General features: G+C 45.6%; 1 protein-coding gene and 1 non-coding gene across 2 annotated transcripts; both read left to right on the top strand.

The window, feature by feature from the left end:
• Positions 1 to 7,587: 7,587 nt before the first annotated feature.
• Rpl39 (ribosomal protein L39) lies at positions 7,588 to 11,533 on the top strand. Its single transcript, XM_059250616.1, has 3 exons — positions 7,588 to 7,956; positions 8,976 to 9,079; positions 11,375 to 11,533. Exons 1-3 carry the CDS (start codon positions 7,954 to 7,956, stop codon positions 11,421 to 11,423), a joined length of 156 nt encoding a protein of 51 aa, XP_059106599.1. The 5' UTR covers positions 7,588 to 7,953; the 3' UTR covers positions 11,424 to 11,533.
• Positions 10,476 to 10,608, top strand: LOC131900291 (small nucleolar RNA SNORA69). The gene has a single exon (XR_009376193.1). It is a non-coding gene; the product is annotated as a small nucleolar RNA SNORA69 (small nucleolar RNA).
• Positions 11,534 to 26,979: the final 15,446 nt, after the last annotated feature.

Here is a 26,979-nt window from a genome sequence, read left to right as displayed (position 1 = left end):
ACTCGGGAGGCAGAGCCAGGCAGATCTCTGTGAGTTCGAGGCCAGCCTGGTCCACAGAGGGAGATCCAGGACAGCCAGGACTATTTCACTGAAAAACCCTGTCTTGAAAAACCCAAAAAAAAGAAAAAGAAAAAAGAAAAGAAATAACAACCAAAAAAGAAACAAAATGAAGGTAGACACAGTGTTTCACACCTGCAATCCCAGCACTCAGAAGGTCAAGGCACAAGGGTTGACATAAGTTTGAGGTCATCCTGGGCTACATAGTAGGGTCTAGGCTAGCCTGAGCTATAAAGTGAGAGTGTCTCAAACAACAAATGAATCGTGTATTTTGATCCCATTCATTCCCTGTCCCTTTGTATCCACCCTCCACCCCTGCAACACCCCCCCCAAATAAAACAAAATTTAAGAGAAGAGAAAAGAAAAAAAGGGAAAAAATTTAAAAAAATCTCATCATGGAAGCTGCAGTGTGGTGTAGCCCTTTGTCCATATGTCTTTACATGCAAGTGTTCATTGCAAAGAGTCTGTGGTTCGATTCAAGGCCTCTGGTTTCTGCTGCACTATTAATGCTGGGCCTCACCGGGACGCTACTTGGATATCCTGTTGTTGCCCTGTGTTGTGGAGATACTGCAGCTTTGGGTCTGCAGGTCACGTTTCTTCACATGCTCCAGCATGTAGACTGAAGTTTCTCCGTCCAGCCCAGTCCCGCCTGGGCAGCAGCTGTTTTTATAAATTCATCTTTCAGAGGCTTGATATTAATTACAAACTGTTTGGTCTATGGCTCAGGCTTATGGCTAGCTAGCTATTACATCTTAAATTAACCCATTTCTATTAATCTATGTATTGCCATGTGTCTCATGGCTTTACCTGTGTTCTATTACATCTTGCTCCCCTGGCAGCTCACAGCATCACTCCGACTCTGTCTTTTTTCTCCCTGTATCTCTCTTGGATTTCCTGCCTGGCTATATGCTGTGTTGCCATAGGCCAAAACAGCTTCTTCATTTACCAATAGTAGCAACACATATTCACAGCATACAGAAAGACCATCCCACAGCACCAGCGGATTGTAGATGGGGTGGATGTTGGGGCCGGTCAAGTCATAACCCTGATTCTGGGCCTGGGCTGCTGTAGGGTTGGTCAGCCCACCAGTTCTCCTGTCTTCATTACCAGGATGAGCTCTCTAGCATTGCCCCAGCTAATTCACCTCTTGCAGCAGTGAGTGAGGGGTGGGGCCAGTTCTGCTTTCACACTGTCAGGGTCTGCTCTTCTACATCTACACCATCAGGGCCAGTTCTATTGTGTTACCCCGTGAGATACAGGGGCCACTCTTCCCAGGGCTGCAGCTGTCCCAGGGTAGGGACAGCTGTCCTGCTCTTATGACCTCATGAGCAGCTCTTCCACCTGTCTCAGGCGTTAATGGGAGGGGGTGGGGGGCATCTCTCCTCCACCCACGCTGCCACATGTCAGATGAGTAATAGAGACAAACTCTCCTTTGCTCACAACCTGGGGGCTGGGTCACCCACACCTCCAAATACCCAGCCAGCTCTGCTGTGCTGTCTAGGTGAGAAGCAGGGCCCGCTTTCCTGAGTGCTGCAGCTGGTAAGGGGGAGGGCCAGTTCTCTCATCTGTTGCAGGCTGTAAGGCTCAGGGGTAAGGGGGGCATCGCTTCCCCTCCTACATCGCCACAAGACAGATGAGTAGTGGGGCACAACATTCTTGAGCTTCTGCTTGATTTCCTTCCTGCCAGCTCCACCTAATGTGGCATCGGTTGCCCATTACTAATAGGCTAGCTTATGGCTTTGTATTTCTTCACATTTATTACAAATATTTTTATTCTTTGACAATTTTATACATGTATGCAATGTACCTTTTAAAAAACCCATTTTATTTATTTTATGTGTCTGTTTGTCTGCATGTATTTATGTGCACCACATGAGTGTCTGGTACCAGCAGAAGATTAGATCTCCTGAAACTGGAATTACACGTAGGTGCTGGGAACTGAACCAAGTTCTCTGCAGGAGCAGCAAGTACTCTTAACCACTAAGCCATCTCTCCAGCCCCCTATGCAATGTCAGTGTGTCTTGATCATATCCACCTTTCTCAGCTCGTAGAAGCCAGTTCCAAGAAGCAGGTAGAAGAGCCCCTAAAAATGATTGAAAGAATCATCCAAAATGGAGAAAGTACTTCCAAATAAGGAGAAATTTCAGGAGAGTGGCTCAGTATGTCCCATGCCTCAGAGAGGTTGAGGAACATAAGTATGAAGTTGTCATTGGACTTGGCAATGCTTGGGTATTCGTAAACTGGGCAGAGGGAAACTATGCCATAGTGCAGAGTGAATGGCAAGTGGGAAGTGGAGATGGGGACAAATAGGTCAGAAGAGATTAGAACTTGAGAAACTCCTAGGAACTCATCTAATTTTAGATGGTCACTGAAGCCATAGGCATGGATTCTGTCACTTAGCCAAAGAGAATAAAGTAGGGACAGAAATAGAGCTAGATTTCATTCCAGCCCAAAAGAATTCTAACATTCCTATACCAATAAAAAAATATATCTACAAAGATAGACAAGAAGTAGCCATAGAGTAGGAGAAAAACCAAATATTCTGGTGCTACTTAATCCAAAAGAATGTTTCAAGAAGTAATTAATGGCCCTGGGTAGAGTGCCACAGACCTATAATCACAGTACTTGGAAGAGACAGGGGGATCAGAGTTCAACACTATTCTTGGCTACATAGTAAGTTTTTTGGCTAGCCTGGGCTATATGAGACCTTATCTCAAAACACACACACACACACACACACACACACACACACACACACACACACACCTCAGTAGTGTGGACAGGGCTGTGGATAAAGCTTGGTGGTAGAGTAAGCAAGGCCTCAGGGTCACACTAGTCAGCACTGGAAAGGGGGAGTGGCCAGCAGAGTTGACTGCAAGAGAAAACTCAGTTGTGATATTTGAAGAGAGCCACAGGATGTGGTGACTTCTAGATCATTAGTGGCCTGGCATTATGGAAGTCATTGGGTTGAGAATAGATTCAGTTAGCATTTTTAACTCTTTATAGAAGTCTGGTCATGAAAGAAAGAAAGAAAACAGATAGGCAAATGCTGTTGATAAACAATCATTTCAAATATAAGAAACAGTAAAGTATTTTTAGTATTTAGACTTCTAAGAGAAGGAATACCCAGGAGAATAACCAATAGTGTAGGTTTCTTGCAAAGGCAGCCCGAAGGTAGAGGTCAAAGGAGCTGGCCTTAGGAAAAAGGCTACTCCTCAGCCGTCAGTAATGAGTTGGCACTGCCTGCCTCCTCTCTGGCCTGTTGGCAGCTGAGTAAACTCAGGGCAGTTTTCCTGTCAGCGCCTCTCTGGTTCTGAGTCAAGCCCACTTCCCTGCCCCTTCAAATTTCTTCCACTCCTTTATTTATTTAGCAAGCATTTACTATTCCTTCACTGTGTGCCAGTCACTAGGGACGGGGATGATGAAAAAACACAAGTCCTTGGCCATGAGTAACTCATGATACATTAGTGACTACAGACAAGTGGAATTAAACAGAACAGTACAGTGTAAGCAGGGCGGTGAGAGGACGAGATGATTAGGGAGTCTCCAGCCTGTAAGCTGCCAAGTGTAGCTGAGGAGAATCCCTAAACTGGATCTGCTGGTTGAAACCACGGGCGGGCCCTTCCTCCCGCCAAGCAATTGTTTAGCCTTAGCTTTCACACAGCTATGTTTGTCTCACTTCCTTTTAACTTTCTTAAGATTTAGCCTGGTGATCGTGCCCCACATCCAGAGTCCCAGCATTCAGGAGGTAGAGGCGGGCAGATCTCTGTGAGTTCAAGACCACCCTCATCTACAGAGCTATTTCCAAGACAGCCAAGGCTACACAGAAAAACACCTGTCTCCGGGTGGGGGTGGAGGTGGGGAGTGGAGGAGAAAGAAAACTTTGTTAAGACTTGTTTTGTTTTTGTAAGTTTTTATTTTGTATCTGTGTGTGGCTACAGAGGTCAGAGAGAGGTGTTCAGTTCCCTGGAGCTGGAATTACAGGTGACAATGAACCACTCACTGTGGGTGTTGAGAATGGAACTTGGCTTTAAGCCAGGCATAGCAATTGCATTTAACCCCAGCACTCGGGAGGCAGAAGCAAGTGGATCTCTGTGAGTTCAAGGCCAGCCTGGTGTACAGAGTGAGTTCCAGGACAGCCAGGGGTTTGTAGAGAGGCCCTGTCTCAACCCCCGCCCCCTCCTAAATAATAGTACCAATTCTTAGCCACAGAGCTATTTCTCCACTCCAATTTTTAATTTTTATTATATTTACCTTGTGGAGCTGTGTGCACATGACATAGCATGTATCGAGGTCAGAGGACGACTTCTGGGGACTGGTTCTCAGTTGTCAGGGTTAGCACTGAGCCATTTTACTGCCCCCTCCCCTTTTGTCAAACCTCACAGTTTGTTCCCTTGATGTCCCTCTCCACCACTTTTTATTTGTTTGTTTGTTGAGACAAGGTCTCTCAGTAACATCCCTGGCTGTCCTACAACTAACTCTGGAGACCAGGCTGGCCTTGAACTCAAAGAGATCCACCCGCCTCTGCCTCCCAACCTGGGATTAAAGGCATGTGCTGCCATAAATCATAATTTCATATTATTTATAATAATAAACTTATAGGAGCCAGGCATGGTGGCTCATTGTCTGTAATGCTGGTACTCAGGAAGCTGAGGCAGGAGAATTGCTGTAAGTGTAAGGCCAACCTGGGCTATATAGTGAGTTTTAAGCCAGCCTGAACTACATTGTAAGACCTAATCTCAAAAAATCAACAACAAAGAATAAATTCATAGGAGCTAGGCATGTCTCAATGGTAGAGTGCTTTTCCTAGCATGTATAAGACCCTGGGTTTCAGCCCTAGCAACACACACACACACACATACACACACACACACACACACACACACACAAATAAGTAAGCTAGTAAGCTTATAAATAACTCTGTGTGTGTGTGTGTGTGTGTGTGTGTGTGTGTGTGTGTATCATTCTAGCTGGTCAGTGGTGGCACACACCTTAATCTCAGCACTTGGGAAGCAGAAGCAGATGGGTCTCTGTGAGTTCAAGGCCAGCCTGGTCTACAGAGTGAGTTCTAGGACCCCTAGGGCTACACAGAGAAACCCTGTCTCAAAAAACCAACCCCCCCAAAAAAAAGTCAGTTCATTCCATTTTGGTCTACTTTTTTCTTCAGGCACAGATTGAATTTTTTACGGTTATTTGTTTTTAATTTGTATGGTGCCATGATTAAACCCAAACCCTCACCGGTGCCAAGCACGTACTCTATTGGGCTACACTCTCAGCTCCTGATTTCTTTGGAATTAAAGACAGAATGGAGAAGATTCCGACAGTGGGCAAGGGGGCATCTGAGCCTTTTTTGTTTGGTTGGTTGGTTTGGATTTTCAAGACTGGGTTTTTCTCTACAGCCCTGGCTGTTCTGGGACTCAATTTGTAGATCAGGCTGGCCTCAAACTGAGAGATCCAGCTGCCTCTGCTTCCCAAGTGCTGGGATCAAAGGCGTGGCCAACTACACAGTTTGTTTCTGAAGCCTAAGGGCCATTTAATTAGAATTTGAGAAGAAACACACACATACTTAGAGCAAGCAATCAAGCTGTAAATTTTGACAGCTGCTAAACAAAGATATTTATCTATCTATCTGTCTGTCTGTCTGTATCTATCCATCTAGACAGGGTCTCACTCTATGGCCCTGGCTGGCCTCGAACTTGCTATGTATCCCAGGTTGGCTTTGAATCATAGGACTCTTCCTGCTTCAGCCTCCTTATTGCTGTGACTATGGCCCTACACCAACATTCCCAACTTAGTATCTGAGCCTTTAATTTTTCAAAACTGTTCTATTCTTTTTCTTGTATTGTTCTTTTGCAGATGGGAAAAGAATAGCAGGAATGTCTTTCCTAAGCCTTCCTCTGGCATTGCTTAGAAAGTTAGAGATTGGATTTGCCTATTACATCCTAGCGACAGAGTCGATCTCTATGATCACACTTTGCACTTTAAAGACATCTGATAGTGACTGTCTGTGCCCCACTTGTGTGTGGACTTGTTCATCTGCAGAAAATATTACCTCTGTGGGTCTCAGCCTTGACTGAGCACCTCTTTCTCTGGTGGCACTGATAATACGCAGGGCACTGAACGCCATATGCACCGTCTCATATTGCTTCTGGCCCTGGCCAGCTAGCTGCTCTGTGGAGAGAAGATGTGAAGCTGAAGGAAGTAGGAGAAATTCCAGAGCTGAAGGCAGTCTGTTGGTTATTGTGAGCTGGTGAAGAAGGGATAGCTTGGATATTCATGAAGTTCTCAGACCTTCCACATCAAGAACTGATCCCCTTCCCCAGCAGGCATATACAAGGTAGTTCTGAGAGTAATTTAGCACCGATAAAAGGAATCTTTAACTTTCTATCATATTCGCAGATATTATCTTTAGTTTTCTGTTTTGTTATATAGTGCTCTCTCTATATTTTTTTTAAGATTTATTTATTATGTATACAGTGTTCTGCCTGGATGTTTACCTGCAGGCCAGAAGAGGGCGCCAGATCTCATTACAGATGGTTATGAGCCACCACGTGGTTGCTGGGAATTGAACTCAGGGCCTCTGGAAGAGCAGCCTCTTAACCACTGAGCCATCTCTCCAGCCCTCTATATAATATTTTTTTTTTTGTTTGTTTTTTCGAGACAGGGTTTCTGTGTAGCTTTGTGCCTTTCCTGGATCTCACTCTGTAGACCAGGCTGGCCTCGAACTCACAAAGATCCGCCTGGCTCTGCCTCCCGAGTGTGAGTGCTGAGATTAAAGGCGTGCGCCACCACTGCCCGGCTATATAATATTTTTTGAGATAAGGTTTCAATATATAACCTAGACTGGCCCACAACTCACCATTCTCCTGCTTCTGCCTCCTGAGCATCAGATACTCCTGCTTTTTGCCTCCCTGAATGCTAGTTTTAAAGGTGCGGGTCACCATGCCCAGTGCATTCTCATTTCAGGACTTGAACCTGAGTTGCCAGGATTGCATGGCTAGCGCTTTTATCCACTAACCATTCCCCTAGCCCCGGTATGTCTTTTTTGTTTGTTTGCTTTTGCTTTTTCGAGACAGGTTTCTCTGTGTAGCTTTGGAGCCTGTCCTGGAACTTGGCCTGGAACTCACAGAGATCCGCCTGCCTCTATCTCCCGAGTGCTGGGTTTAAAGGCGTGTGCCACCATCGCCCGGCGTGTCTCTGTCTCTCTCTCTTGTTCTTTTGATTGTGTCCGTGTGTGTCTACATAGCGGATATGTGCATGTAAATCGTGAATGCAGGTGCCCGTGAAAGCCAGAGGCATGTTATTCCCTGGAGCTGGAATTACAGATGGTTGGGAGCCGCACAACATGGGTGCTGGGAACCGAACTGGCGGCGTGCTCCACAACCACTGAACAATGTCCTCAGCTCCTTCGTTCGTCCTTTGAGCCCGCCCGCACACCTTGAAGGTGCAATTCCCAACCCTAAGCCCCGCCCCTTGCGTTAAGCTTCCTCCCAAAGGGCGGAAGTCGCGGCGCTCGAAAGTGACGTCATCCATTTCTCCGCCCTCCTCAGAGTTGGTTCCGCCTATTCCGATTCCCGGGTTTTGCTAAGGGCTTTTACCTTGGCACTTCTACAAGGCCACCTACCACAGCCACGAAGAGCGTGCCCCCAGGACTCTGACGATCACCTAAAGGAACACATCCACGGAAGCGGAGGCCTGAGAATTAAGTTTCGTGTAAATCCCGCGCGGGTTCCCACGGCCCCATGGGAGTGCAGGGGCGGGGCTAGGAAAGGCGCGACTCGTCACCTCCTAAGCTCCACCTCCGGCTGCGTCTTCTAATCGTGTTCTTCCGGTCGGAACCTCCTCTTCTCCTTTCCTCCTCCATCGTGCGGTGGGCTCCTGACTTGGCTTCTCACCATGGTAAGACTTTATCGGTCGCCATCCGCTCCTAGGCAGCTTTCCCGAGTCCGGAGGCCGCCGTGGCTTTACGATCGTCTTACGCCCCATCGAGGGCTGGGTACATTTTCAGGTTTTGAACTTTTTTTTTTGTGGGAATTAGGCCACCACTCAGATCGCGGGCGCGGCATGAAATTAGTAAGCCCGTTTACCCCCACAGGGTCGGGCTTGTGCAGTCTGGCGAGGGGTGCAAAGTATTCTTGCTTCGTTTAGCCTTTAGCCGACGGTAATCTGCATGATTCTGGTAAAAAAGAGAATCTTGAGGCCTCTCGTAGATCGCGACTGATTGAACCCTAGCCTTCCCTTGGCATGCACAAGAGTCAGAAGGGGAGTTCGCACAGGCAGATGTCCACAGTAATAGGTAACAGGATCTTTCTTGAGAAGCACCTGCCAACAGCACATCAATGATTGCCAAGTGATATATTGTTTTTTCGCTTCTAGGTACAAAGTATCTGAATTTGTTAAGGGAAATCTCCACCTCCTACAGTGGTTTAGGGGGAGGAGTGCACATTGCCTTTTATATGCAATGGTGTATGCCTACTGGGTGTCAGGGGCTGCATAAATCTAAATTACCCGGACAACGTCCCTTGAAAGTGGATAATAATATTTCACAAAATACAGCACCTAGGGTCATTGGCTTAGGTGGTTGGGATTGACCCAAAACTATCCTCGTTCCAGTAAATCAGTTGCCCCTACCTTACCTATTCCATGTTTGTCATGTGGAGCACAGCAGGATAGACAGTAAATTAGCCCGTTTTTAGAGCATACAGGACAGGCCTAAAACCTGACACTGTGATTACCACTCTTGACCTGAGGTAAGTTGACTTTAAGCCATGAACTCTGACTCCAGAGGACTCCATGGTTCGGTGTTGGGGAAATTTTTCTGGGTGTATAGTTCGCAGACAAGATGTTAGAATGAGGGGATTTGTGACGGAATCAGATGAATAGGCTCTTTTTACTGAACTGGTTGCATCTCCTCGTAGTCTTCTCACAAGACTTTCAGGATCAAGCGATTCCTGGCCAAGAAACAAAAGCAAAATCGTCCTATTCCTCAGTGGATTCGGATGAAAACTGGTAACAAAATAAGGTAAGACCCCCATTGTTCCACTTCCATTTCACTTGCTTTTACCTACTTTGGGGCATGTAGATACACAGATTGAAGAAAAGCACGTGCAGGCCAGCCTCTGCTTCCCGTGCTGCAACTCCTTTTTGTCTTGCCTTCTGTGTGTATGGGTGCACGTTGCAGAGGGCAGTTGCAGGAATCACTTTTCTCCATTTACCAAGTGGGTCCTTGGAATCCAGCTCAAGTCATCAGGCTCCGTGGAAGTGCCTTTACCTACTTAACCTGTCGAGAGCTCCTGAAATCCTGCTCACAAACCTTTTATAAATGTATTGTTGGTTTCTACAGTCAGGCTAGGTTTTAGGGCAGATGTTTCTCAGTTCCTTACTAATTCTCCTGTGAAAGCTTAAGGATATTGACTATTCTGGCTGGAAACGGCTCTTTCCCACAGCCAGAGTTGAATTGACAGCTTCAGAGAAGTTGGGCCTTTGAGAAGACTGCCCTTTTTCCTGCTAGGGATCAAATTCAGGGCCTCCCAAAGGCAAGGGAAGTGCCTTACTGAGTTCTATTTGAAGCCTTAGAGTCAGGAGAAATGGGCATAAGAAGTCTTGACAGTTTGCCTGGCAGCCAGTGCCAGTTCTGGTATGTTAATGTTTATATTGCTTTAATTCATTTGTGTGTAGTCAGAGGATGGTTTGTGGGAGTTGGTTCTTTTGACCACGTGGGTTCTAGCGACTAAACTCAATTCCTCCAGCTTGATAGCATTTTTACCTGAGCTATCTTGCCTGGCTACTGGTTTGGTGGATTTTGCTTGCTCAGATAGGGTCTCTATAGTCCAGACTGCCTGGGAGCAAATTTGAGAGTACTTGTTTGGTTTTGTGGGTTTTTTTTGTTTGTTTTGTTTTGTTTGTTCTTGAGACAGCGTCTCACTATATGGACCAGGCTGGCTTTGAACTCAGATCCATCTGCCTCCCAAGTGCTGGGGTGTGGGTCTGCTAGGGCTAAAATTGAGGGTTTATGTTCTTAATTTAGCCACTTAAGGTTGAAAATCAGCTACGCATTCTGGCCTTACACTGTAGTTAATTGTTGTTTTCTATTTGCTGCTATGGTAGGTGCTGCCCTTTTTTAATATATGTACATGTATTTAGGGTTTTAATTGCACAAATACATGAACCTCAGTTTCTTGGAGCTCTAGCTGATGAGAGTGGGGACTGCTAGTTGATACTTGGAGTAGCTAGCTATGTAAGTCTATATCCTAGAGCTGGGGTGGTATTTTGTTTGGGGGACTATATACCCTAACCCACAGAGTTACCTATTTTATGGGTGCTAGGGTTTGAGTGAGGGCCTGCTGCATACTCTCTAGCAAGTTCCTCTGCACTGGACTGTAACCCCCAGCCCCTCTTCGAACTTTGAAAGCTTAAATAAAGCAGGTCGCAATTACAGTGCTTCATTTTTGTGGGAGTACTGCCATTATCCTGCTGAAAGAAAAGCCATGTTGATCGTTTCCGATTTTGCCTTCCTCGGGGTAAAATCATGACACTTTGACACGGACAGCAAACTATTATGTGCAAGTTGAACTGCTTTCTCCTATCCGAATGTGAGTTCTACGGGTGAATTCTGGTTACCAGGTTTGCACGGTACGCACCTTTCCCCACTGAGCCATCTTGTTAGCCTTTGCAGGAGCTTTTGTGTGATCCGTGGTGGTTCAGACTGCATCTATCCCATCCAGGTCTGTGGATCAGAAGGGAGGGGATTGCACTTATCTCCCATTCCACTTAGAGTTAAATTATCTGAACCCATGCCCCAATGCTGGGAATTGAACCTGGAGTTCCCCCAAATGCTTGGTTTAAGGCAGGATCTCAGGTAGCCTGCCCTTGCACTCAGCTGTCTAACCCACACAGGCCTTGAATTTTCAACCCTCCTACCTCAGCCTCCAGAGAGTAGCTAGGGTTGGCAAAAAAAATCTGCTTTGAATCCTCTTGGTTTGACTTTACAGTTTTTTTTTTGTTTCCCTCCTTTGAGACTGGTCTTTCTATGTAGTCCAGGCTAGAATTAAAGGGGCACCACCACCATGCCCTGCCTTTTTTTTTTTTAAACAGATTGCTCTAGCCCATACATCCCGACGTGGGTGACTAAACCCAGGGCCCTGCACATATGTAACATTTATTTTGGAGATGGTCTTGCTATGTAGGCCTGGCTGGCCTGGAACTCTGTCTAGTAAGTTCCTCTTTTATTCTGTGCCCTGAAAGGCGGAATATGGTAAGTATGAGCAGCTACATTGTAGCCATACCACCTTGTAACCTGTGGCTTCATTCTATGCAGGTACAACTCCAAGAGAAGACACTGGAGGAGAACAAAGCTGGGTCTGTAAGGATTCACACAATGGCAAGACAGAGTTTATACAGAATTGTGGGTCATCAAGCAATCCTACCACCTGGAGTTCCAACATTTTAACCTGAAGACTTAGTCGTGTTTTAAGTTGGGGGAGTAGTTTGTCCAGTAATAAAATGTAGAACCTTCCAAACTGCTGTTCCGGTTTATAACGTACTGAATTTCCCTTTCCTCTACCAGACCTAATAAGCTTGTGCTTCTGTGGTATATGTGAAGAATTGTTCTCCAGGAGCTGGAGAGAGTGAGTGCTTGGTGTTCTTGCAGAAGTCCTGGATTTGAGTTCTAGCACCCACAGCTCACAACTGTTTACTACACCAACTTCAGGGGATCCCCTCTGGGTGCTGCACATATAATACATGGAGTCTTAACCTTAAGATTGTGTATGTGTCCACGTGTACAAGCCATAGTCTTGTGTGGAGGTCAGAGGACAACTTTAGAGTTACCACCCATCTCAATAGGCCCCCCCCCCCTTGTCTATAGTATGTTTTGATTCCTTGTGCTGGAGATGGAGCTCAGGGTCTCAGGTAGGCAAGCACTCTTAGCAGCTGAACTTCATCCCCAGCCCTCTAGCAGAGCCTCCTAACCTGGGGTCAAGCCACCCCTCAAAGGGGTCGCATACCAGAGACTTAAATTATGATTCATAACAGCAAAATTAGGAAGTAGCAGCAAAAGTAAATTTATGGTTGGGGATCATACGAACTGTTTGAGAGTCACAGCATTAGGGAGGTTGAGGACCTCTGTTCTATAGGCAATTTTTTAAAAAATTAGATTTATCTGCGTGCATTTACTATAGGTAGTTGTGAACCACATTGTGGGTGCAGGGACTTGAAAGCAGGTCCTCTAAACTAGTACGACTCAACTGTTGAGCTGTCTTTTCCAGATCCTGTAGGCTAATTTTGGTGCCTCATGGTAGGAGTCAGAAACTGGGGTTGCAGTCTAACCCACAGCCTGCTATCATAGCCCAGGCTGGCCCTAATCCTCCCAGGTGTTGGGATCACAGGTGTGAATCACCACACCTACAAGCCTTTTTTGTAGTCAGGGTCAACCAGTGCTTCTGCCTCCCAAGTGCTGAGCCCAGGTTTCTGCATATTTTGAGTTTGAAAGCCATGGGAAGAGCATTTGAAAATTCAAACTTGTGTTTCCAAAAGAAATCTTTTGGATTTACGTTTATTTGAAGTGTGTAATGTATGGGGGTCCAAACAACTAAGTGAAGTTTTCTGCCCTTAGGACAGCAGGCCCCTTCTGAGCCCCTTAAATGGATTTGATGAACTGGCTGGCGATGCATAAGGTTTTCACAAATGAGTGCCAGGCTTTGCTCTATTTAAGTGTTCACGTTTGCTGGGAGGTGCTCATTCTTGACATTGCCCAGCTTACTACACAGCTACCACTAAATAATACCTATTGGTCGTGGTGGCAGTGTTCTGGTGGGGCTTTTTTGTTGTTTGATCCCATGGTCATGAACTGAATCCAAGCAATCCAGAGACTTAGAAACTCCACAGATCTTTTGCTTCGTGTCGTCTTCTCCATCAACATGGGGCTAGGGATGTAGATACATGGGACACTGGCCTAGCTTGTGTGAAATCCTGGATTCACTCCAGCACAGCAAAAAGAATCATCAAAGTTGTCATAGATGCTTTAAAGCAGAGAGACTTGATAAAATTAACTGATAGATCATGACAAATTATTAAGCATTCTGATGTATGTACATTTTCAGGGCTGGAGAGGTGGCTCAGTGCTTAAGAGCACTTTGAAGGACCAGTTGGGTTGGCTCCTAGCACCCACATCAGGTGATTCACAACCTGTAACCAACTCTAGAGGATCCAATGCCTCTGGCCTCTCAGGGTACCCACAAATTATGTGCACAGACACACAAATATGCAATTTAAAGATAATAAGCATTATTTATAGCCAGATATGGTGGTACACACCTTTAATCCCAACATTCCAGATGCAGGTGTGTATCTGAGCTTAAGGCCAGCCTGGTCTACATAGTGACTTCCTACATAGATCCTGTCACAAAAAACAATAATATACATTATTTTAAAATCTTTTTTTCAGAGGAAGTTGGGACAGCATCCTGACAACCTGGGAGGTTAAGTGACAAGGCCAAGATGACACTAAAAGTATATCTTCAGCTTTCTCTTGGCTAGGGTTATAGTTAGGAGAAATGGAAGATGATATGGTGGCATGGTACTGTCAATGATTTGACCTTCTGGAAAAGGCAGCATCGGAATGGTTGAGAGTTAACTGGGGGTTCAGCTGTGAGCCTCTGGGACAGCCTGCAAACTGGAGCCTCCACTGGGTGAGGAAGAACCCTGACAAAGCTGAAAAGTGCTAGGTTTAGCTGTAGAGGTTTTTGTTTTTTTCAAGACAAGGTTTCTCTGTGTAGCCTTGAACTGTGTAGTCCTGGAACTCCTGTAGACCAGGCTGGCCTCAAACTTAACAGAGATCCACCTGCCTCTGCCTCCCGAGTGTTGGGATTAAAGGTGTGTGCTACCACCTCGCAGCAGGAAATTTTATTTTTTTTAAAGATTTATTATGTATACATTGTTCTACCTGCTTGTATGCCTGTAGGCCAGAAGAGGGCGCCAGATCTTATTACAGATGGTGTGAGCCACCACATGGTTTCTGGGAATTGAACTCAGGACCTCTGGAAGAGCGATCAGTGCTCTTAACCGCTGAGCCATCTCTCCAGCCCCCCCCCCTTTTTTTTTTTTTTTAAAAAAGATTTACTTATTTACGGATTTTTTTTAGATGGTCTCACTATGTAGCACTGGCTGGCCTCAAACTCCTATTTACCTGCCTCTGCCTTCTGAGTGCTGGAAGTGTGTGTCACTGTAGAATGTTTAGGGAATGAGCAGGGTGAAAGGTCGGGGTTTTAATTCCCTCCCCCAGCAGTATGTGCTACATGCTGGATAAGGTATAGCAACCCGAGATAGTGGAAAGAGGGATCTTATGATGGGGGGATAGGGAATACATTTTGTAAACTCTTGGAGATATTGGGTGGTATATTAATTAGGCAGAGGCAGGCAGATCTCTTGAGTTTGAGGCCAGCCTGGTCTACAGATTGAGTTCCAGGACAGCCAGGGCTACACAGAGAAACTGTATCTGAAAAAAATATATATACTTGTATGATGACATTCTCTTCAGGAGTGGTTATGTAAAAAACATCAAACCCCCAGCTACACAAAGCTTCAGTGAGTGAGTGGAGAACCAGCCCCATGTGTGATCTGCAAGGGTACCATTGTCAAGACTGCATGACTCTAGATAGAGGGAGATAAAGTGGTCAACCGAGAAAATTAAAGGCTGTGGTCTGGCACAGTCAGCCCACGAGGGGTGATTTTTGTCCCCAGGGACATTTGACAATGTCTGGAGACAGTTCTGGTTGTAACTAGGAGGGGAGGTGCCACTAATAGCATCCACTAGAGATGCTTTTAAACATGCTACAACTTGCATGGGTTAGTCTTCCTCAACAGAATTATCGTGCCCCAAATACCAACAATGCAGGCACTGAGAAAGCCTGGTCCCACAGGACTACCCTGGCAGCCAGAGTGAGCTCTGCCAGGTCCAACTCTCACCCCCTGCCTCTGCTGCTTTCACAGTGCTCTCGGAACAAAGCTCACTCCCTGAAATGACTCAAAAGGAGTACAGCATGTTTCCAATCTCCTCTGCTTACTAAACTGGCTTCAGCCACATGGGTCTGCCCATCACAGCACCAGGTGCTGTTCCCTCAACTGGGAATGCTGTTCATCTTCACTGTTCAAGTGGCAGCTTACTTTATATGTCCACAGGGGGACTCTTCCTGAAGTTCCCATCTCCTCCCAGTCCAATTAGGCTTACCTCTTCAACCAGCTTCTAGCTTTGTGTACTTTACAGTTGTAATTGTAAACTTGCACGTGTGGTTGATTCATTGATCTCTGCCTTTTGCACCAGATTATGACTGCAGGATAGACACAAGGGGATGGCTTGCACGCTGATGTTTGTTTTCACATATCAGCAACTAGTAGAAAAAGTTACTCAGTCAATTGAATAAGCAGATGAATGAATGGGAGTGTGGATGAATGAAGAGACGAGCTTGCAAGTGAGCCATAATATAAAATGTGTGCATTAATGCATACGTACACAGTGACTAAAGTAGCAATCATTTTTCTTTCTTTGAAACAGGTCTTGCTACAATACCCAGGCTTGTGTCAAGCAAGGTCTTGAACTCCAGTGATCTTCCTGAGTCGGCCTCCCTAGCAACAGTAGCTGGTATCACAATACAAAACTACCATGCCAGGTTAGAGTCTTTATGTATAGTGCAGATGTGAACATTATTTAACATATCTTTTGCTCAAAATGTGTATATATTTATAACATGATTCAGTTTTCATTTTTATATTTTATATTTCCCAGGCTATATAGACATGATGACATTGTGTTTTATTACAAAGAAATTATATTTTCCATGATGAGCAGGCATTTATTTTTAATTAAAAAATGTTTTATGTGTATGACACATGTGCTGATGTCTATGGATGCCAGAAGAAAGTGTCAGATCCCTTAGAGCTGTAGTTTGTAAGCGGACTGATGTGACTGCTCAGAAACAAGCCTGGGTCCTTTAGGATGTGGATGCTGACAGACCTGGGTCCTCTAGGATGTGGATGCTGACAGACCTGGGTCCTCTAGGATGTGGATGCTGACAGACCTGGGTCCTCTAGGATGTGGATGCTGACAGACCTGGGTCCTCTAGGATGTGGATGCTGACAGACCTGGGTCCTCTAGGATGTGGATGCTGACAGACCTGGGTCCTCTAGGATGTGGATGCTGACAGACCTGGGTCCTTTAGAATATGGATGCTGACAAACCTGGGTCCTTTAGAATGTGGATGCTGACAAACCTGGGTCCTCTGGAGCCACAAGCATTTTTTTAAATTTATTTATTTATTTATTTATTTATTTATTTATTGAGACGAATCTCTCTATGTGGTCCTGTTGTCCTGAAGCTTGATATATAGCCCAGGTTGGCCTTAAACTCACAGAGATTCTCCTGGCTTTGCCTCCTGAGTGATGGAATTAAGTATTCATTTGACCACGCACTGCTCCTTGGACTCCTGAATTCGAAGCAGCTGTGATGGCTTACACAAGACTAGCACAAGATCGGGCCTATTGACATTCCATCATGGGGGGGGGTGGTCATGAGACCCAACCCCTCCCTGGGGATCAATTAGTAGTTAAAGGTTGCTGGGGGAAGAGAGACTTTCTTCAGTGGTATAGCCACTGGTGAGGTGCCTAGTGGTCTTGTAAGTAACCCTAATTAAACTCTTGGATCACCAATAAAAAAATTAACAAATATGTAGAAGAGGAAGGGGATCAGCATGAGTGGGAGGGGAATGAGAAAGAAGGTAGTGAGGGTGAATATAATCAAAATACATTATACACATGTCAGTATGAAATCCATTACTATGTATCATAGATACATGCTAACAGAAACTTTTTAAGAGGGTTGAAGAGATGACTCACATTTAGAGGACTTACTGCTCTTTCTTTTTAGAAGGCCCGAGTTCAGTTACCAGCTCCCACTGCAGGTGGCTCATGACCACCTGTAACTCCAGCTCCAGGGGATCCAACACTGTCTTCCGGTTTCAGCAGGTGCCTGTGTACATTCCATGTGCCTTAATTCATGCAGATACACACACATGCACATAATTCAAAATAAACCTTTAAGAAAAAAGTTGTTTCATAAAACCAGAGAGCAAGATTGAGCTGGGCTTCCAGAAGCTGCACCAGCAGGCCTTTAAAGCCATGGAAAAGTCAAGCAGGGTGCTCGCTCTCTTTAGACCCGTTTCCTGCTCAGTTTCTTTCTGCATATCTGCTTCACTGTTGTTCCTCCTGGCAGATCTACTTCCCCTGCTTCTCCCAGCACAAGACCAATATGAACTCCTCTCTAGCCTCAGGTCATGGGAGAAGTAGAAATGGACTGAACTCACTAGATCCCGACAGCAAGATTTGGGGAGGAAAACCCCATTGGCTCAAGTTGGGTGAAGAGCCAATGGGCTGTGGCTGAAGGACTGGGCAAGTGTAAACTTGGCTGTAAATAGGCTGCCTTGGGCTGAGCAGGCCTGGGCAAGGGCATCTGCTGCAAGAGCCTTCCTTGTGTGCTGGCCGTGTGTGGCCAGGAGAGATGCCTTCCCTCTCTGGCCCTTTGCCATTGGCTGTTTGCTTTCTGTTCTCTTTGTGCCTTCTACGGTCATTTATGTTGACGTTTTTTTAAGGCAGTCTGGGTATTTCAGAGGCTCCTAAGGATGCTGACATGTGGGAAAGTTGCCATATGAAATAAAAGGAATAAATCCTGACACCAATTAAGTTATGGACTGTGGGATTTAGTGTCTTTTTGTTGTTTTTCAAGACAGGATTTCTCTGTGTAGCCACCCTGTAGCCCAGGCTGGCCTGGAACTCAGAGATCCGCCTGCCTGTGCCTCCTGAGTGCTGGGATTAAAGGAGCGCACCACCACCATCGGGCAGACTGGTTGGATTTGAAGAAGACATGCCCTTTAAAATTTTTGTAATACCTTTATTTATTTCATGATGGGTGTGTCACACACACATGCACACATGTGCTAGGGCACACAAGTGAAGGCCAGAGGAAACCTGCAGGAATCTGTCCTCTATCATGTGGACACTGGGGATCAAAATGTTGCTGGGCTTGGCGCCATTGGATTTGGACTTGTGAGGAGTAAAAGCTGAGCCTGCTGTGGTAACACAAGCCTACAGTCCCAGAGGAAGAGGATGAAGAGTTCGAGGCCAGCTCCAGCTACATTTCTAAAAAGAAAGAAATACATTTTAGCTGGGCGGTGGTGGCACACGCCTTTAATCCCAGCACTCGGGAGGCAGAGCCAGGAGGATCTATGTGAGTTCGAGGCCAGCCTGGGCTACCAAGTGAGTTCCAGGTAAGGCGCAAAGCTACACAGAGAAACCCTGTCTCGAAAAACAAAAAAACAAAACAAAACAAAACAAAACAAAATACATTTTAAAAAAAGAAAGAAAGAAAGGAAACAAGAAAAGGAAAAGGGTGGGCACTAGAATCTAATGTTACCTCTGCCAAGAGACTCAGAGTTTCAAAGTGTCATCTTGAGCTGCAACCTCCAGAGGGAGCCTTTGTGACTCCTTTCCCCATTGGCTTGACACCCTTTCTCAGTGTTCTCTGAGACTTGTATTTTGATGGAGTCTAAACAGCACACTGTGTGTGTGTGTGTGTGTGTGTGTGTGTGTGTGTGTGTGTGTGTATGTATGAAGACATTTCCTATTGTGAGACATGGTGGTAAGTGAGTCTAAACAGCACATATACACACAGAGAGACAAAAAGAACTAATAAAGTAACTTTAGGAATCAGGATTGGATGTAGGGTATATAGAAATTCCCTCCTCCTCCTCCTCCTCCTCCTCCTCCTCCTCCTCCTCCTCCTCCTCCTCTTCCTTCTTTTGAGGCTGGTGATGGAACCCAGGACCATCGTGGATACTAGCCAAGCACTCTCCTACCGAGCCACACTCTTTCTGCCGTCTTCATCCCTTGCTCTCAGTTGTGACCCTAAATGAAACCAAGCTCTCTGCCTCTGGCTCTGGCACCTCTCTGGCTCTTTGGTGCTCTCTTTCTCTTTCTCTCTCATGCTTTTTCTCTCTGCCTTCTTCCCCTCCCCAAACCCTGTGTGTGTGTGTGTGTGTGTGTGTGTGTGTGTGTGTCTGTGTGTGTCTGTGTGTGTGTGTGTGTGTCTGTGTCTGTGTCTGTGTCCATCTCCTGCCTTCACCTCTAAGTGTTAAGATTTCAAGTGTGGCCACTATTCCTGGCTAAAACTGTGTTCTTTTGATCATTTTGTTTGTTTCTTTGCTTGTTTTTTTGTTGTTGATATTTTTTGGTTTTGTTTGTCTTTTAGTTTTTTGAGACAGGGTTTCTCTGTGTAACTCTTGCTGTCCTGGAACTCACTCTGTAGACCAGGCTGGCCTCGAACTCACAGAGATATGCCTGCCTCTGCCTTCTGAGTGCTGGGATTAAAGGTGTCCACCACCATATCTAGCCTTATTACTTTCTTTAGGAAATTTCACAATTTTTGTGTATGTGTGTGTGTGATGTATGTGTGTATGCAGAAGCATGTTGGGTGTCCTACTCTATCACTGTATGTCTTACTCATTTGAGACAGAGTCTCTCGCTGAAACCTGAAGCTAGGCTGAAGGCCAATACCCCAGTATCCTCCTGTCTTAACTATCTCAGTGTTAGAGTTACAGGTGTGGGTATGAACACCCATGTTTCTCCTTTTTACATAGGTGCTGGAATCTGAACTCAGGTCCTCTCACTTGGGTATCAAGAACTCTTGCTACTGAGCCATCTCTCCAGCCCAATCTTTATAGCTTCAATTAATACTTGTATGTTATACATCGTATATTTCTATTTCATCAAAAAATGTGGTTTGTGCTCCACTAAGTCAATTTTACAGCTTGAAAAGCATACCTATGTGTGGTAGCATATGTCTGTAATCCTAGCACTAGGGCAATGAAAGCAAGAGGATCAGGAATTCGGGCCATCCTTGACCATACTTTTAGTTCGTGGCCAGCCTGAGCTACAACATGAGCCCTTGTCTCAGAATAACAACAACAAGAAAAGGAAAACACAGACCTGGTTAAAGAGATTAGTTCATCAATATTTGTGGTATTATAAGTACCATGATAGAGAATGCAGGGGCCAAGGGAACTATCTGGAACTCCTACACCATCATCACCATCACCATTGTCAACCAGACAGGGCTCACTCCATAGCACAGACTGGATAGAACTACTATGTGGTCCAGGCTGGCCTGAAACTCAGCAATTTTTCTTAGTGCTGGGATTACAGGTTTGAGCCAGCTAAACTTCACATATTTTAAATGTAAAAGTGTGAGGGTGGTAGATTGGCAGACTCGGGAGCAGTCTATGTACCTCGTGTGAAGTATTACATATTTTCATTTCCATAGTGACCTCCACGTATGTTTGTAATATTCGTGTCTGTATACTTAGAATTTCACTTAGGACTCTTCAGACTGAAAATGCTTTCTACAAACAAAACCTTTGTGCTTGAAGAGATAGCATTTTGCTTGCATTTTGAAGACTGCTGGAAACAGTATGTGTTCTTGCTATCATCTCTCTATGCCTTTTACCCATCACAGAAGATAATGTGCTGTGTTTATCTGTTTCTGTGCAACAGACTATTCCAAACCACAATGGCCCAGAACAAAGATTTTTTTTTTTTGGTCATCATCATTTTGTGGGTCAAGGACTCAGGTTGGCCTTGGCTGTGTGCTTTGGTTTGGGGTTAGTGGCGCTGCCCAGCCTGCAGAATTCACTTCCAAGATGGTTTCTTCATACACATACCACTGTGGGCTTCATTTTTTTGGCCTTTTCTGTTTCTTTACATGGCCTCTGATCCTTCTAGACATATCTATGTGGCTTCAGCTTCTTGTCCCCCGGTAACCTCAGAACACTTTGTTATTCAGGTGGCAACTGGCTTGACTGAGTGTCCCAGGAGATGGGGACCAGAAATAGCCTCTTTCTGGAGACATGGGCCTAGAATCTATAACTTGTGTGCTGGCTAGTCTTATGTCAACTTGACATACAAATTAGAGTTATCTGAAAGGAGGGAACCTTAATTAAGAAAGTGCCTCCATAAAACCTAGCTGTAAGGCATTTTCTTAATTAGTTATTGATGGGGGAGGGGCCAGTCCATTGTGGGTGATGCCATCCCTGGGCTGGTGGTCCTGGGTTTTATAAGAAAGCAGGCTGAGCAAGCTATGGGGAGCAAGCCAGTAAGAAGCTCCCCTTTGTGGCCTCTGCATCAGCTCCTGCCTCCAGGTTCCTGCCCTGTTTAAGTTCCTGTCCTGGCTTCCTTCAGTGATGAACAGCAATGTGGAAGTGTAAGCCAAATAAACCCTTTCCTCCCCAACTTGCTTTTTAGTTATGGTGTTTCCTCAGCAATAGAAACCCTAACTAAGACAACTTGGAACTACTTTATGGGCCTGGGAACCACAGAGCACACAAAGCTCTGTGTTTAAACTTGATGATCTATCAGGAAATTCTTTTTTTGGCAGGGAGAAACTTTGAAACAGGGTCTTGTATAGCCCAGGCTGGCCTTGAACTCAGTATGTAGTCAAGGATGACCTTAAACTTCTGATCCTCCAGCCTCGGCCTCCTGAGCGCTGGAATTATAGATATGCACCACACACTAAAATCAGCTGGGGATGGAGCTTGGTTCATAGAATTTTTACTTACCATGCTCAAAGCCCTGAGTTCAATCCCCAACACCACATAAAATGGGTCTTGGTGGTACATACATGTAATCTGAGAACTCTACAAAGGGAGGCAGGAGGACCAGACATCCAAGGCTATTCCTGCATCATGAATTTGGTGCTAACCTGGGGTATCTGGGAGGGAGAGAGAGAAAGGAGAGGGGAAAGAAAAGAAATTTGAGATTGAGTCCAGCTATGCCTAGCCTGCCACGAACAAGCTGCAACAACGTTGGGACTTACAGGTTTCTTGGTTTGATTTTTTTAAAGATTTATTTATTTATTATGTATACATCTGTCTGCACGTATCCCTGCAGGCCAGAAGAGGGCGCCAGATCTCATTACAGATGGTTGTGAGCCACCACGTGGTTGCTGGGAATTGAACTCAGGACCTTTGGAAAATAAGCAGCGCTCTTAACCTCTGAGCCATCTCTCCAGCCCTGATTTTTTTGAGGTGGGGTCTCACTATCAGTGAGCCCGACTGGTGGGCCTCCTATCTTTGCCTCTGCTGTACTTGGATTGCAGTTCCATGCCACTGCACCTGGCTAGTTTTCCTGTTTGAAGTGAGGACATTGGGTTTGTTGCCCAAGCTCTAAGAAACATGAACCTGGAAGCCACATTTGTGACTCTGAATGTGCATTTAATATTGTGCTTCTTGATGCAGAGACCCACAGCCAAGCACCAGCCAAACTCTGGGAGTCCAGTCGAAGAGAGAGAGGGAGGGATTCTATGAGCAAGGGGGGTGGTCAAGATCATGATGGGGAAACCTACAGAGACAACCAAACCAAACTAGTAGGAACTCATGAAATTTAGACCAGCCCCTGGGAAGCCTCCACGGGACTGGACAAGGCCCTCTGCATGGGCGAGAGAGTTGTTTAGCTTGGTCTGTTTGAGGGGCCCCCTTGGCAGTAGGATCAGGATCTATCCCTGGTGCATGAGCTGGCTTTCTGGAGCCCATTACCTATGGTGGGGTGCCTTGCTCAGCCTTGATGCAGGGGGAGGGTCTTGGACGTGCCTCAACTGAATATACCAGGCTTTGCTGGCTCCCCATGGGAGGCCTTACCTTTTCTTTGGAGGAGGGGATGGGGAGTGAGTTGGGAGAGGAAGGCGGGAGCGGGGAGCGGGAGGAGGGATGAGAGGGGAATCCGTGGTTGGTGTGTAAAATGAAAAAAAAATTCTTAATAAAGAAAAAAAAGAATCAGAAAAAAAATATTGTGCTTCTTAGAAACAGGGATCCCAGCCAGGTGTGGGGGCTGTCATCTCAGCACTCTGGAGGCTGAAGCAGGAGAATCCTTGTTTGGGACCAGACTGGGTGAACAGCAGGAGGGAAGGGAAAAGAAAAGTGATCCTTCTTAGGGTTTTCCAAAGGGGCGGGACCTGAGAAAGGAAGACAAATAACCCACCACAAAACAGCTGTGTCATTGAATCAAAAAGCCCTGGCCTCTGGATTCAAGATCAGGCATCTCCAGCTCCTCTTTTCTCTTTCCAAAAGCCCCACCACAGATGACCAAGCTGAAGCTCATCTTAGGCTGGCATGGGCTCCTTGTCTGCATGGGAGCAGAGGGGGTCAAAGAGCACACACAGCCTACCCCCGCTCCTGTTCTGAGGAAGGCACTGGGTGCTTGGGAATCTGTCTTGAACATGGAAGGGCCTGAGGAAGAGCACACAGAACCCCGAAGGCTGAAGAGGCATTTGGGAGCAAGGCTGTGAAGTGTGGAGTCTTCATGATGTGGCCAAGCAGAGGAAGCAGACCGTGAGAAGGGCAGTCCAGAGAATGCTGGGAGACTTTAGGGAACTGAAAGTCACTCATTGGACCAGGACTGCAGAAAGGGGATGTACTGGGGGCGATGCCTGAGGAAGTAATGAAGATGGGGGAGAGTCTGGGGAAATATCCAGGAGCTACGTCATGGGAGCCTCCAGGCCTGGGGGGGAGCTTGGGTTCTATCTACAGCCAAGTACCATATTAAAGGGTTCGAAATCATGCAGTGGCCTATTGAGCTTGGGTTTCAGAAATTCTTGAGCTGGGAGAGGTTAGATAGATGTTGAAGTGGCAGATACTCTAACTGCCCCAATTTCATCATTATACAATTTATGCCTGTATCACAGTATGACACTTGAAACATCCAGGGGAGGTGGGTATATCTATTATCCCAACACTCAGGAGACTGAAGCAGGAGGATCAAGAGTTTGAGGCTAGCCTGGGGTACATAGTGAGATTCTGTCTCAAAAATAGATCATAATGTACCCCCATAAATATGCACAATTACTGTGTACATCTTAAAATTTGGGGGCTTGGGGGAGGCAGCAAGATGGCTTAGCAGGTAAAGTACTGTGCAAGCCTGATGACCTGAGGTACAGCCCTGGAATCCATGGAAAGATGCAAGGAGAGGACTGGGTCCACAAAGTTGTCCTCTGACCTCCACACTCAAGCGCACACACACACACACACACACACACACACACACACACACACACGCACGCACGCGCACACACACACACACACACAAATAATAATAATAATAATTTTAATCATTTAAGTATTTTTACATTTATTTCCTTTCAGGGGGCTGGGGTGGAGAGCATATGCTGCGTGCTATGAATGTCTGGGGAGAATTTGCAGATGTTGCTTCTCTTTGTCCACCAGGTGGGGCCTAGGGATGAAACTCAGGATGCAGGCTTGTTGGGAAGTGCCTTTATCTGCTAAACTACCTCACTGGCCTTTATTCTTCCTTTCTTCCTTCTTTCCTTTCTCTCTCTCTCTCTCCCTCTCTCTCTCTCTCTCTCTCTCTCTCTCTCTCTTTTTTTTTTTTTTGAGACAGAGTTTCTCTGTGTAAGTCTTGGCTGTCCTGGAGCTCATAGAGATCTGCTTGCCTCTGCCTCCCAAGTGCTAGAATTAAAGGCATGTGCTACCACTGCCCAGCATCCTTCCTTCATTCCTTCCTTCCTTCCTTCCTCCCTCCCTCCCTTCCTTCTTTCTTTCTTTCCTTCCTTTTCTTTTTTTTTTGTTTTTGTTTTTTTTCAAGACAGGGTTTTTTTGTGTAGCTTTGCACCTTTCCTGGAACTCACTCTATAGACCAGGCTGGCCTCGAACTCACAGAGATCCGCCTGGCTCTGCCTCCCGAGTGCTGGGATTAAAGGCATGCACCACCACCGCCCGGCTTCCTTCCTTTCTTTCTTTAACACTATTCTACTTTATGCATTTATTTAGTTCATACAATATATTTTGAGCTTATTCTTTTCCCCTCCCCCAACTCCTTCTAGATTCTACCTTCATGTTCTTTCTTTGTCTTTCATTCAAAAACAAAAAATGAAAAGCAAAACAAGTGAAAAACAAAGCAATCAAACAAAAACAGAACAAAACAAAAAGCTCACATCGGGCGGTGGTGGCGCACGCCTTTAATCCCAGCACTCAGGAGGCAGAGCCAGGCGGATCTCTGTGAGTTCGAGGCCAGCCTGGGCTACCAAGTGAGTTCCAGGAAAGGCGCAAAGCTACACAGAGAAACCCTGTCTCAAAAAACAAAAAAACAAACAAACAAAAAACAAACAAACAAAAAAAAACAAAAAAAAACCAAAAAGCTCACAAAACCCCACTGAGTTTGTTCTCTGTTGGTCAACTACTCCTGGGCCTGAATGTAGGGGCCTGTCCTGGGGTGTGGATGCTATACCCAGTGACACGGCTTTGGAGAAAACTGGTGTTCCCTTTCCCAGCAGGTATCTACTTCAAATAGCATCTTGGTTAGGGGTGGGACCTTGTGTCCACTTCCCCTTCTCAGTGCTGGGATTTTGTTTAAACCTGTGCAGGTCTTGTGTTCTTGGTCACAGTCTCTGTGAGTTCATATGTATATTTAGCCCTGGAATGTGTGTGTGTGTGTGTGTGTGTGTGTGTGTGTGTGTGTGTGTCCTGAGACTTGGGACAATCTTCCTGCCTCTACCTCCTGAGTGCTGTGATTGCAGGTATTCGTTACCATGATTGATTAAAAATAAAGATTTGAAATAATGTAGGAGAAAGAAAGGAAGCAGTGGGGGTTAGTGTGTGGTCCACTGAGAACGGTATGACTGGAGCTGTGTTGGGTAGGCGTGGAGCAGTGACTCATCAGAGGCTGTGGTTCAGATGAGGAGGCATACTGGTGACAGAACTGGGCCAGAGGTAGTGGACATGGATGAGATGGACAGACAAGAGAGATTTAGTTGGATCAACAAGACCCGTGACTGACTGCAGGGGATGAGGAGAAGGCAGGTGCCCGTGACAAAGCTCAGGTATCTGTCTTGCACAACAGGATAGAGGTTTGTGTTGTTCACTAAGAGGTAGACAATTAGAACATTTCGAGGGCAGGCTTTCAGATCAGTTTTTGTATACCAAGTTAGATATGGTTGTAAGACATCCAAGAGACGATCTCTGACACACAGTTGAGTATGTACACACCCAAACTGAGACAGATGTGGACTTGGGGGAAGGGGTCATTTTAATGTAGAACTCACTTGCATAATGGCTTGAGGAGGAGAAGCAGGAAGACACAGGAGTCAGTGGATCCTGGGTCCTGAGGGATGGGAGGGCACGAGTCAGATGTTGGAGGCAGCTTTGAGGTACCTGGGAGGATAGCTTAGGAGCCAGACTAGCTGGTTAAAACTTGGTCCTCTCACTCTCTTCTTGAGTCTGAGTGTCCTCGACTGTAGAAGAGTGAAATTATGAGGGTCTGCCTCATAAATTTGTTCTGCTGATTTCAGGCAATAGTGCAGATAATGTGCATGTTTTTCTAGGTACTTGGCCATCTCTCATAGATGGTAGCACATGAAGTTACTATGTACCAAGCAAAATGGTAAGTTACTAACAACTGCTAGGATAAAAGGAGGCCAGGAAGACAAGAAGTATAACAAATTCTTCAGGTAGTTTCTGGTTTTTCCTTTTCCTTTCCTCTCCTTTCTTCCACTTGCCCCCCTCTTTTTCTTTTTGTAGCATTGGCTAAGTCAAGGCAGTTGTGACCAACAGAAGTTCAACCAGCTGCTGCTCATTTAAACCACCAAGAGTTGTATCTTAATTAAAGTAAAAATAAGATCAGCAGAATAGCTCCTCATTCTGTAGCTTTAATACTGAAACTTGTTTGTATAACTTTTTTTGTGATTGAGTTTTTAAAATAGATGCTATTTTAAAGGATGATTTTTATTTTTATTATTTTTAATTATGTGTAGGGGTGTGTGTGAGTGTATATGTGCATACACATGTATGTATATGCACACGAATTTGGGTATATGCA

Source organism: Peromyscus eremicus, chromosome X, assembly GCF_949786415.1.
Source record: "Peromyscus eremicus chromosome X, PerEre_H2_v1, whole genome shotgun sequence".
Taxonomy (NCBI): Eukaryota; Metazoa; Chordata; class Mammalia; order Rodentia; family Cricetidae; genus Peromyscus; species Peromyscus eremicus.
Note: the sequence above shows the minus strand (reverse complement) of the source record. Positions and strands in the feature narration are given on the sequence as shown.